The sequence below is a fragment of the Mizuhopecten yessoensis genome, unplaced genomic scaffold, assembly GCF_002113885.1.
Source record: "Mizuhopecten yessoensis strain PY_sf001 unplaced genomic scaffold, ASM211388v2 scaffold716217, whole genome shotgun sequence".
NCBI lineage: Eukaryota > Metazoa > Mollusca > Bivalvia > Pectinida > Pectinidae > Mizuhopecten > Mizuhopecten yessoensis.
The window spans coordinates 179,664-193,059 of NW_018480006.1; the positions used below are offsets into that span (position 1 = coordinate 179,664).

Sequence of the window (13,396 nt, forward strand, 5' to 3'; positions counted from 1 at the left end):
GTCAGTTCTTACTATGCACTAGTAAGTTCATGTTAAATAGTAGTTAGTTCCTGTATTACACTTGTCAGTTCTTACTATGCACTAGTAAGTTCATGTCAAACAGTAGTTAGTTCCTGTAATACACTAGTCAGTTCTTACTATGCACTAGTAAGTTCATGTTAAACAGTTGGAAGTTCATGTATTACACTTGTCAGTTCTTACTATGCACTAGTTAGTTCATGTAATACACTTGTCAGTTCTTACTATACAATATGTAGGTAATTGTTTAACAGTTTTAAGAAAATGTTTTAAGAAGTTCTTGTTATTAGGAGTTATACCCCTTGAAACAAATAAGGAGGGGATATACTGTAATCAGGGTGTTATGTTTGCATATCTATAAATATAAATTTGTTTAGAGCAGCACTACTTTTCAAGTAATTTTGATAAACCTGGTGCACATGATCATTTCTTTAGGTAGAAGTGCTTTTGCAGTTTATGTTTGGTTAAGATGATTTTTTCGTTCCATTTTATAACTATTACTTACTACCTTCATCAATGGTGCACATGATCAGTACTCCAGCTTGTTTTGCTGTTGTGGTTTGTTTTCACAACTTATTAAGAGTTATGCCCCATCTCTTAACTCCTTGAAAAGGTTTTAGTCCAAAGTACTAACCTTTTTGTGTCAATATTTATGAAACTCGGTACACATGATCAGTGCATGCGTATTAGGTATAGTTCTGCACTGGCAATCTAAATGTATTTTATTTGATTTTTGACTATTTCGTTGGGAGCTATGGTCCTTATGGTGATTTCCATTTACAATTCACCCAAAAGTATGGCTACTGATCTTCTTGGGCGATATTTATGAAACTTGGTTTAATGATTGGTACTTTAGGTAAATTGTGTGATTGCCATATATAATTTTCTTTCAGTAAAATTGTTTTTATAGGAGTTATTCCGCTTTTCTTATTTGGGTACAGATTATTGACCTGCTAAGTTTTATTAGCTTGTATAATATGTGCATATATTAAGTAGTTCTTGTTATTGTTAGTATGCTCATGTTATCCAATAGTTTATGTTATAAATAAGTTTATGTAACGAAGTAGTTTATGGCATTAATGATTGTTGATATTCTTTTCTCTCATTTCCTTGTGTGTAAGATAGAACTGTCCAGGGTAGGAAAGGGGTGTAGGAAATTTCTATCTTACACCCCATTTCATGTGACGTGACGTCACAATGTCTCAATAATGACGTGACGTCACAAATTTGGAACTCTCTGATGCCGCAATGCGGAAAAGGCAATGTGATGAAATGAAAACCTTTCATTTTATATTTACCGTACATGTTAGAAAGATGTGATTGTTATTTCTGTGCAAACACTGTTTTTAAATATTGGAAATGCTAAATCTGGCTGGCTGATTCATTTTCATCTAAAAAGCTCAGGGGAAAAAATGATATTTTGAAAATGGTGGCCAGTCCAAACGCATTTTCACGGTTTCTGAGCTTGTTCTGGTGATTGGAATGAGAGATAAGTACTCTTTCATGCCCAAGGATGTAGAATAAGGAAATTCCACCCGAGGGATTTCAAATTTGGCAAAACACTCGGCAAAGCCTGAGATTTTACCAAATTTGAAATCCCTTTCAGGTGGAATTTCCCTATCCTACACTCCTGAGCATGAAAGAGTCTTATATTCTTGGAACTCAATGAAAGTAACTATGTTACACATTAACTACTACATGTGTTAACTAGACAGTACTTTGTATCTCTGTGTTTGTATAACCTGTCTAGTCTAGGAGGAAGTTGAAGTTGAAGAAAAACCATTAAGAGTTTATGTCATATGCTAATGTATTCCCGAAGTTCCCACATATTATACAAAAAAGGTGTCTGATGTAGAAAAGTGTTATTAATGATTTATGAGGAGAGAGCTTAATAAATTGACTACGGTTAAATTTAATTTTGAATCATTTAAAATATTTCAAATAGCTAAAGATCCAAGCAGCTCAAAGGATGAAAGTATAAGCTCAGAAAAGTCAGAAGATCCAGGTAACTATGATATAAAGACATTGCTTGTCTCATTTGTTTTAATGATCACATGGAGATTTTGCTTTGAGAATCACAATAGTGAATATATATAATACATGTAAAACATGTAACACTGTTTGATAATCGTCAGCAATGTTATGGTGCTTATTACCAAAACTTTGATTGTAAATTTACAGAAACAAAATCGAAAAGAATTTTTCAGTTATTAGGTAAATAGTAAAATAAAAAGATATATAGCTGCTCTTATTTTCTTACATCTATAGATATTTTCTAGTAAATTATTTGGCTGTATTTTATGTTGCTTTTGATTTATTTAGATCTGTCGGAAGAGATTCGGACACTAAAAGACCAGAAGACATGCAAGATCTGTCTGGATGAGGAGGTGGGGATGGTGTTTCTGCCTTGTGGTCACCTCTGTGCCTGTGTCACATGTGCTCCAGCAGTACAGCATTGTCCTATCTGTCGTTGTGATATTAGAGGTACCGTGAGAACCTACATGTCGTGAGCTCATCAACCATGTCCGGCATGATACATCTTTACAGAAGAATGTCATATCTGTAGCTGTGACATCGGGCTACTATTGAACCTTTGTATTGTGAGCTAGCTGCACAGCCATGTTTGGTACGATAAATCTCTACAGGAAAGAGTCCTTTTCATCTTCGACATCAAAGGTATCTGGACCTACATGTTATGAGCTTGTAAACCATTTCTGGCAGGATACGTCTTTACAAAACAGTGTTGTATCAGTCGTTTTGCCATCATTGGTACTATGAGCTGGTCAACCATGGCTTTGATATAACTACAGAGAATGGTCCAACCTGTTACTGTGCCACCAGCAGAACTGCACAATCGGAAGCTATATCGTGATGTCTGTTCCAATACATACTCCCTGAAAAGTGTTCAACCCTGTTGATATTGATGTATCCTCTGACATTCTCTTCGAAATCCACATCTATGAGGTGGTTATGTTAAAGATACCCAGTCACCAGTGACATAACATTAGAGCATACTTAAAAGTCATAATCAGTGTTTATCCAGTATATGTCATGGTTCTCTGCAGTCGCACAGCTGTTCAAACCTGTCACTGTGATATCAGGGGTACTGTTACAACATACATTAGACCCTTGTGATGCTGAGTCATTGAAATCATGATATTAGACTATAAAATGACTTCAACATGAAGTAATAAAAGTGAAATACTTATGATTGCAAGAACATATAACTATCGGTCATCTACATGTGTTCTTGTTGGAATGCACCAACTGTCACTATAGTAACTAGTGTTTTCTCCAGCGTTTTGCTTGATGCTAAGCTCTGGAGAAAATGACTGGTAACAGAATCAATCATCCTTGTGTGGGGTAGACTTAAAAATGATAACAAGAGTGTTTCTGTAAAGTATTATTTTTATTAAATAATTACTTTCTAAAGCTCATCCTTTCCTTTTTGTTAAGATTATTCGCTCTATCTCATACAGAGACGATTGATTCTTCTTATTACCATTTTGACAAATCCTCAGTGAAATACATTATTCTCATTGCACATTCGCCTTATGAGTGTGACAATTGACCACGTCATTATTTTATAGTGTATGCAGCTGTGTGGACCTTATTGTTAGATGAAATGTTTAGCAATATCTAAAATCTAGACGTCCTAGGCAAAATAGCAGATTTGTCAAAAGGAAAGTTTCTCATTCAAAATCTACATACTGTATTATTTTGTTAAAATTCAAAACAAATATGCCAGCCCCCTGGAAAGGAACTCAATGTTGCATATACTAAGGGTGTGGCCTCACTCAAACCCCAGCCCATCTCTAGGCTATTCCTTAGGGGTGGAACTAAATAAGGAAAATAAAGTTAAATGATTTCGATTTCAATGTGTATAAATTATCAATGGAACTGAATGTGTATAACAGGCAAATCCCCCACCGGCACCCCACCCCTATGAACAGGTAAGTGGGACCAACAAGGGATAGAGACAATTGATGAAAGGTCACTTACTTGATAAAGAGGTCCCAATGTGTCAAGAGGACTCTCTTACAGGGTAAGAACATGTTTAAAATATGGCCAAACTGTACATTGGGTAGGGTAAAGACTCTTTACTAAATAGACAATTCTCCCCTTATTTTCCACTCATATATATAAAGGAGACACTGTAGTCTAGTGGTAGGACGTGGGGATCAAGACCAAAGGGTGGCGGGTTCAAGTCATGGCACAGCAATGTGTTGTTTTTTTGAGCAAGATACTTTACTCTGCTTGTTCCAGTCTACTCAGCTGTAAATGAGTACGTATAGTTGGGCAGTGCTAGAATTGTAGAATGCTAGCTGTGAGAGCCGAAATGGCAGCACTGGCTGTATGCTCCGCAGGCAGTTGAGAATGATATTGGCTAGGTGCAAAGGCCCTATAAACACTGATAATAATTTGTTGATTCAACTTTAATTTAAAAAATGAAAAATAAAATAAAATGTTAAGACAGCTATGATGTATGTAAAATGTATTTAAGTTAGGAGAGGGCTTAATTAAGTTGTACGAATTTGTGCCCAATCCTTTTTGTCATTTTCAAGGCAATAAAAATATGTTTAAACAAAATAATTTGTGAACCGCTTTGAGACGACCTACTACATGTAACTAGGTTGTGATAAAGCGGTATATTATATAAGACTAGCTGCATTATCATTAGGCAGAGCTATAGTTGGCCAATGCATGTTTTGCTTATTTTGAAGTGCTTGCTTAAAACAAACATGTTAGCTTCATCATCATCATCATCATCATCATTATCATCCATTTCTCTATGATCGTTTGTAGTATCAATCTTACTATGATATTGTTACAGCAGTGTTTTACTTGACCTTCTATTTCTTAAAAGGACTTACATCACAACTAGGTTGTATTTTACTTGTGCTTATAGTAATTATTGTCACTGAAGAAGTAGTGCTTGTAAATTCTTGCGTTGTAGAAGAAAATCTAGATCTCACTCATATAATCATGGGAAAAACTTACACCTGTATTTGTACATCATGGTATGACTGTTAACACTTCTATGCTTGATTTTTTGTTAAAATGGAATCACAAATAAAGATTTGGGTTCATTATCATGTTTAATCTACTTAATAGATAATGGATCAAGGTCTACATAGATGTCGCAGTACATTTTCATTTTAAACTCAACCTGACAAAGCATACTGACGTACTTTTTCATCCAATAAAAATTGTTATCATATATATAGGTGTTGTAAAACAAACTCACAGCTGTTCACTACACATGTTGAAGTATGTGTACAATGTAGACAATGCAGAGAACCAGTTACATTTCTAAATAAAAAAAAAAATTGTGGGGGGGGGGAACGGTTAACATAACATGTACACAGTTACTTAATGCTTGTGCAGGGAGTAGTTTGAAATATATCCTTCCAGTTGTTTAGACCAATCAAAGTGGCTTTGCCTTTTGGCTATAATTCCTGTGGTTGGTCCAAGCACAAAGAGGAAAATATTTCAAACATTGCCTGCCCAAGCACGAAATAAGTGTTTACTATCCAGTTTGTGACAATTTTATGTCAAGACATGAAACTTCACATGTCGAGTCAGTAGTCTTAAAATTCTACAGTATTAATGAAATCATATATTCTAATGTTCAGGAGATGTTAACCTGTTTTTCTTCTCGGTTCAACGACACGATAACTTACAAGTTTTCCAATGTAAATAACAGTTACAATGTAGTTTATTTATTTGCTGCTTTGACACCTTGAAAATGCTTGGAAACCTATGACAATCCCAATCTATGACCCAGACAGAGCCTCATATGATATTTCTTGGAGTAAGCAGTGTGCCTGCTTGACCAGGTAGATATTGTATGAAAGATTGCCCAGCTGTACTGAAACAATTTAAAAAAATATGGTATCTCTTTTTTGAGATACATGTATATCTTATAAACAATATTGATAATTCATTTAATCCTTATTATATGAGACACAAAGATATCTTTAATTATTTTTGTGATATCTCTCTTTCATGTAATCATTTTTAATTCATTTAGAGATATTTTATTTCATTTAAAGATGTCTAATATTTTTGCGACCTCCCTTTAGGTATTAAATGTAAACTTTGTATACCGTACTGCACCACATGTGTGTATGTAGATATATTTGCTTGTTTGCATTATGTTAGGCTACACATGACTTAATCTGTCGGACTTGAGTATAGACATAAGTTACTTAATCTGTCGGACTTGAGTATAGACATAAGTTATGAAAATGTCGCTGGGTTTATGTCCTATTGCTGTAAAGTGTTGCTTATTTAGTGAGTGAATTTTGTTAAGCATTGATAATATTCTCTGATTGTATTATTGGTAATGTCTAAGGCTTTATCAAATGTCAAAGATAAATACTACCATTTTTTAAACAGGCACATACACCAGTGCTCACGGTGTTTTCTGTTATTTACATTGAACATTTCAGGTAACCAGTCTGAATTCTTTAGACATTTGTGTTTTCCAATAATAATCTAGGTCGCTCTTTCTATGGAAATAAACTAATTGAAGTTTAAATTTTCTGTTGGTAATGTTTATGACACTATCCGTTTACAAATACACATCACCATCTGACACTTATGAGGGTGATTATCATTGATTACAGGCAATCTTGCTAAGTACAAGTGTGCTAAAACAGGACTGATACAGATTCAGGTCTTCCTTAGGTCTAGTTGATATCACGTTCATATAATAACGGGAGTTGTTCCGTACCTAGAGTTATCCTCCCTGTTACACTAATGTAGTAGTGAACATAGCTAGAAATATTGCAACACGCTTTGTAAATTGTCCATACAGTTGTTACATGCCAAAATTGAAAAAAAAAAAGCATATATATATTGGCTATTTCATATTTGCAGCATATAAAGAATAGATTCGGTACATGTATGCAAAATTCGATTTTAATACGTGCTAGGCTACTTTTGAAAAATAAAACATTTAATTGTGACGCACTATCAGCGCCACATAAGACATCTATATAGCAAATTTCCCAAGCTTTAAATCATATGTAAGTAAACATTTCAATGGATAGTGTGATAGGCACATTCTAAGTTCCGTAATTATTTCACACTACAGGTTTTGTCAGTTGGCGTTATCGGCCTTCGCACGTGCTGTTCAATAACAAAAACGCGTGCATGTATTTTTGCTTGCAACATCATGCAGCAAAAACATTTGATCCTTCATGTACAAAGATTGTGCCACTACTGCAATTGTTTTGATTTCCATCAGAATAGCAATTGAAGACTTAACTGTTCTATTTGGAGTTGCGTTGTAAGTGTTCCCTTCGATTCTTTCATTATATCAGACACCTCTATATTGCATTGAACTTTTGATGGTATGTCCAAATAAGCTAAAAATCTTAGTGCAATATTTTAATAGAAAGTGCCCGCACCTGATCATCCACAGCACTCCCAAACTACACCATACATCAAAACTCTTATACTACATACATTTCGTATCCTCAACACAAAAATACACTTATACACCGCTCCTGACTTTTGGAACATTTGTGATAAGCTTAACTAAGAAGCTTTGGTTGTTACAGTCAATATTGGTTACACTAGTGTGGACGTTTTGTTGTTACAGTCAATATTGGTTACACTATTGTGGACGTTTGGTTGTTGCAGTCAATATTGGTTACACTAGTATGGACGTTGGTTGTTACAGTCAATATTGGTTATACTAGTATGGACGTTTGGTTGTTACAGTCAATATTGGTGACACTAGTGTGGACGTTTGGGTGTTACAGTCAATATTGGTTACACTTGTATGGACGTTGGTTGTTACAGTCAATATTGGTTATACTAGTATGGACGTTTGGTTGTTACAGTCAATATTGGTGACACTAGTGTGGACGTTTGGGTGTTACAGTCAATATTGGTTACACTTGTATGGACGTTGGTTGTTACAGTCAATATTGGTTATACTAGTATGGACGTTTGGTTGTTACAGTCATTATTGGTTACACTAGTGTGGACGTTTGATTGTTACAGTCAATATTTGTTACACTAGTGTGGACGTTTGGTTGTTGCAGTCAATATTGGTTACACTAGTGTGGACATTTGGTTGTTACAGTCAATATTGGTTATACTAGTATGGACGTTTGGTTGTTACAGTCATTATTGGTTACACTAGTGTGGACGTTTGGGTGTTACAGTCAATATTGGTTACACTAGCGTGGACGTTTGGTTGTTGCAGTCAATATTGGTTACACTAGTATGGACGTTTGATTGTTACAGTCAATATTGGTTACACTATTGTGGACGTTTGGTTGTTGCAGTCAATATTGGTTACACTAGTATGGACGTTTGATTGTTACAGTCAATATTTGTTACACTAGTGTGGACGTTTGGTTGTTGCAGTCAAAATTGGTTACACTAGTATGGACGTTGGTTGTTACAGTCAATATTGGTTATACTAGTATGGACGTTTGGTTGTTACAGTCAATATTGATTACACTAGTGTGGACGTTTGATTGTTACAGTCAATATTGGTTACACTAGTGGGGACGTTGGTTGTTACAGTCAATATTGGTTACACTATTGTGGACGTTTGGTTGTTGCAGTCAATATTGGTTACACTAGTATGGACGTTGGTTGTTACAGTCAATATTGGTTACCCTAGTGTCGACGTTTGGTTGTTACAGTCAATATTGGTTACCCTAGTATGGACGTTGGTTGTTACAGTCAATATTGGTTACACTATTGTGGACGTTTGGTTGTTGCAGTCAATATTGGTTACACTAGTATGGACGTTTGATTGTTACAGTCAATATTTGTTACACTAGTGTGGACGTTTGGTTGTTGCAGTCAAAATTGGTTACACTAGTATGGACGTTGGTTGTTACAGTCAATATTGGTTACACTAGTGTGGACGTTGGCCTACATCGCTCGAAGGAGTAGTGTAAGTTAGCAGGAGGTACCTCTCAAACCTTGTTCCCTGTCGAGGATGAGATTTTACAACAAGAACGTCTCTTCGTCAGTCTTCAGGGCATGCTCAGTTACAGCAGAGGTATTCGAGGCCGACAGCCTCCGTTCCGTGAGCCTATGGGGCTCTTTGGTCCGAGTGCCAGAATATCTCCCTGATCTCGCACTGAATGCCCCTCCTCTGCATTAGAAGGGAAGAATGTTGGTGTTCCTCTTTCATATTAGTGCAATCACTGATGGCAATTGATGGAAATCATAGTCTTATTAACGAGATATCTAACCACACCCAGCCTAGGATGGAGGGGGTTCGAAAGCTCTCTACTAATCTGTTTGTGTTGCCTTCCGCCACATCACATTTTAAACTGAAACCTCCAGTTTCATGTGTATACCAATACATCTAGCATGGACTTCCCATTGGTGTCCGCTTCATGGTTAACTTGATCGTCGGATTTGAGTTGTTGATAAGGTAAGATACCAACTGAAACAAGAGATCCTATGGCTGATCCGTCTTGTTGGAATATGTCTCCTGTATAATAGGTAAGACATACCTCCAGTATTCTCGTAACCTGATCAGCTGTCATGTTTGTTCTGTGTGCTTCCAGTGGGGATCGAACCCGCGATCCCAGACTTTCTAGTCGGACGCTCTAGCACTAAACTGAAATTGTTTCTAAAGCGAAGCTAGAAGGCGACCATAATCCTTTGTACAATTAAAATCTTCTACACATTCCAAGTTTTGTTACAATCAGGTCTTACTCGGATGACATATTGCCTGCCTCCCCGGGACATCAGTGAACAGTGTACTCATGTCGTATGAGACAAAGTCCTCATTAGGGCCAGCTTAAAAAGGGTGTCGTGCATGTAATGGTGTTTATACCCTACGAATGGACGTAGGATGCGAGCAAGAACCTTCGCCACTTCATAGTACTTCATTGAAAGGTCGGAGGAGATGCCACTTTTCTTAACAAAATCTTAAATATGAACTCTTCCCACACCTGGGGTAATATGTTTCTGTTTTGTTGTCCAACACATCCTGTTTCTATGAAATGCACATGTAAGATTGTTCTTCTGTTTGGTGTTTGCAAGTTATTCCAGTAGAACCCTCGCTTTCCGTTTATATTCTGTGGTATTGGGAATCCCCGTGGCCCTGTCTGGGGAATGTTGCTGGTCGTTAGATTTACGATCTTACGCTTATAACAGACTCCTTGCCCAGGCGTGAATACTTCCTCCACCTGTAAGATGAGATTGACGACGGAGCGTTATCCCGGTGACACTGTGAAACCACGAATCATTCCCTGTCCATCAAGTTCCCAACTAAACTTTTCTTCTCGTTGTTTTCCTCTGGCACATCATCCGAACCCGATTTTGCTTTGTTATACGTTTACCTGTTTTAGTGTATCGAACTTAGCAAGATGACGGACTTTTGTTTTGAAATGCGTCTCGTGCTGTGCAATATAGACATAGGCGTGACAAAGTTGAAAAGTCGCTAGGAAACCGCGACTCTAACTTATCAGAGTAAGGAGAAAACTCACAGAGCATGTATATTATTTTTAAAGTCGTCGCATTCTCTACTCTTTCCAATATCTTCTCAATGTTGAGTTCTTTGTGTACGGCTTTAAGTTTTACAATGTAAGATATATTTTCTGCAACAGTAACACAGACCATTTGAACTACGTCTTGACCTTTTGTTTTTCCTTCTTAATAACTGCATTTATCTTTGCTTTTACCAACGTGGTGCGGCTATATTGGGATGGAATTTAGTTTAAATATCTTGTTAAAAACCTTTGCTGATCACCCATACGACAGCCTCATATACTGTATTAAGGTTGTGTTGTTCATGAGCTTGCATTTGGTTATACCAGCTGTGAAATGTAAAACAAATCCTGTCACTCTAGACTGATTTATAGAATGTCTTTTATCTTGACTAGCGATTGTATACTGACTTTCATATCGAGCTATGCTCGTACATTCCAAAATGTGCCTGTCCTTCAAATGTGACCTATATGACCATTCGAGAACGTTAGGTTCAGACCTTTTCCTTAACAGTTGAATAAGAATGTCGAAAGAATTCACTCAACTGGCGAAGAACATACCCAGACTTCCACTCAATTTACTACAGCAATACCATATCCCTGCGGCTCCACTCCAACTAACCCAGGGACTGAGTTTTTAAAACACAATAACACTAGTTTGAAGTATATAGTTAAAACAGAGCATCGTTTTTTCGTCAGATCATGATTTATTTCACAACAATACATTTCCTTCTATTCTATCAATTACGAAAATAAACTTACTAACGTTGGTAAAGGAAATAACAATTCGTTGCCCACTCGTATCGGTAATTTGCCAAAAAGTGACATGAAATGCATTTATGCTCAAAGGTGACCAACGAAAGGACTTGTAGGTATGTATGTACTGGACTGTATGTTAGATTTTATCGCTTTTACTGCCAAACGTTGGCCGTAGCCTTTCCCTGTACAGCACATGTATAATGTTAATTATAAACCGCTATGATATACAATACATTTAGTATATACAAATGAAGAACGGAAATCTGGTCCGTGTGATCCATTCATTATAGAATAATACAAACACCGATGAAATGCAATGTTACTTCTTCAACCATTATAATAAATCCAGTTGTATACTTAATGCGTCCATCAACAGAACGACTTGTCGATGACACGCCATTATACCCGCCACTTCATTGAAACATCTTATCATCACAAAATATAGATTGTTACAAGAAACTGAGTCTTCAGGATGATATCTTCGAGTGCAAAGTTATCCGCATTGTCATATTTGAGACGCTCGTGACTTAAAGTTGGTAAATAGCACTAAATTATAATATCCTTAATAAATCAAGTGGTTAAGTTGCTTAACGGAGAAACCAGATTTCATTTCAGTAAAAACTTCGATTTATTGAAGTTGTTGTTTGGTCACCATGTCCTGGGCAATTATACCAATGCCGTCGAAGAAGAGAAGCAGTCCGAGTACCAGACACAGTATAGTGACGCCTACGTAGCCAGCCGCCTGGGCCGACGGCCGGTCGTCCGTGGCCGACGTCAGAGAGCGCATGTGCGAACTGGTATTTCTCACGTCCACTGTCATCTCTTTGGCCAACTTCTCCATCTTAGCCTTTAAGACAGGGTCGTTTTCCAGAGCGTTCTCCAGATTGGAACAAGAGCAATCACATGACTTCATCTGACTGAGAACACACTCAACTATAAATGAAAAAACAACAATATACTTAATAAATAGACATGTGCATTTGTATATTGCAGACAGACATACGTTTTTCTATCACTGACATAGCAAAACTGTATAGCATGACGGTTCGTTGTATAAAATATAAGTGGTTTTCGTGGAGGCTACGGAACCACGATATTAAATACAACAAATGTAATTGATATACTTGACTACTCTTTGTTTATATGGAAAAATCACGAAACGATCTAAATAAATGGCTTCAAGTCACGAAAATATACAACATATAATCAATGATATTATGTGCTTGGAGGAGGCGTCTCCTCCCACACCTATTGGTTGTTTAAGGGGCGTTTCTAATTCCTTTCAACATTTTACGCAACAAATCCACATAAATGTTTTTGATTTCTAGTCAATGAAATATTGTTTTCATTTTTTTTTTATCTTGAGTGGCAGTTCATATAGATCGATACCATTTCCATTCTGCTTTATCATAACGAGAACATACCTACTTTACATCAAACGATTGTTAAATGTGTTGTTGTGTGGCAGTTATATAAGCTTTTGTTTGTAGCTCACCTACATTCATCAGTCCAATGCAAACAACAACCACATGAAATACACTCCTTATATAACAATGCAACCTACATATTCTTTTACTTTAATTCTGTATGTTCAAAAATAATCAATTAATATTCCACCACAAAGTCTTTGCAGTATCAGAATAGCAATGGCGGCACTTAAGCCGCTTTAATCGATTAATCTCTTGCTGTGTATCTCGCGTTTAAACACTGATGTTATTTAATTATATTACCAGTTCTAAAATAAGTTACTGAAAAAGTAAGGTAAAATTAAACGATTGCAGATCCATAATTTACGGTAGAAGTAATGGCTGCCGATAGGTAGCATTGTGTGACGATTCCAAAACTGACAGATATCGGCATGTAATGGAGGTAACATACAAACAACATATGAAGTACCAATTCTTGGGTTAAGATAGAATGACATTTCCTGTTTTGCTTCGTGGGTGAATTTATTTAAATTTCAGGTCGTGAAGAAGGAGCAAAATATTCATAAACCATAAAACAGTGATCAAGATATTCATAAACCATAAAACAGTGATCAGTATTTGAATTATTTAACACCTCAGCTAAGGTTTCGTGAAAACAGACAGGAGTGATATCGCGTCACACATGTACTTTTTCGGATGTTAAAAGAAATG

General features: G+C 36.4%; 1 protein-coding gene across 2 annotated transcripts in view; it reads left to right on the forward strand.

Annotated features, from left to right (window-relative positions):
- LOC110442138 (baculoviral IAP repeat-containing protein 3-like) overlaps positions 1 to 6,562 on the forward strand; it is a 19,288-nt gene extending 12,726 nt beyond the window's left edge. For both annotated transcript variants that reach the window (XM_021485604.1, XM_021485603.1), the window contains exons 7-8: positions 1,964 to 2,023; positions 2,341 to 6,562. In XM_021485604.1, coding sequence (XP_021341279.1) covers positions 1,964 to 2,023; positions 2,341 to 2,528 — 248 coding nt within the window. In that variant the 3' untranslated portion in view covers positions 2,529 to 6,562. The remainder of the gene's footprint in view (positions 1 to 1,963; positions 2,024 to 2,340) is intronic.
- Positions 6,563 to 13,396: the final 6,834 nt, after the last annotated feature.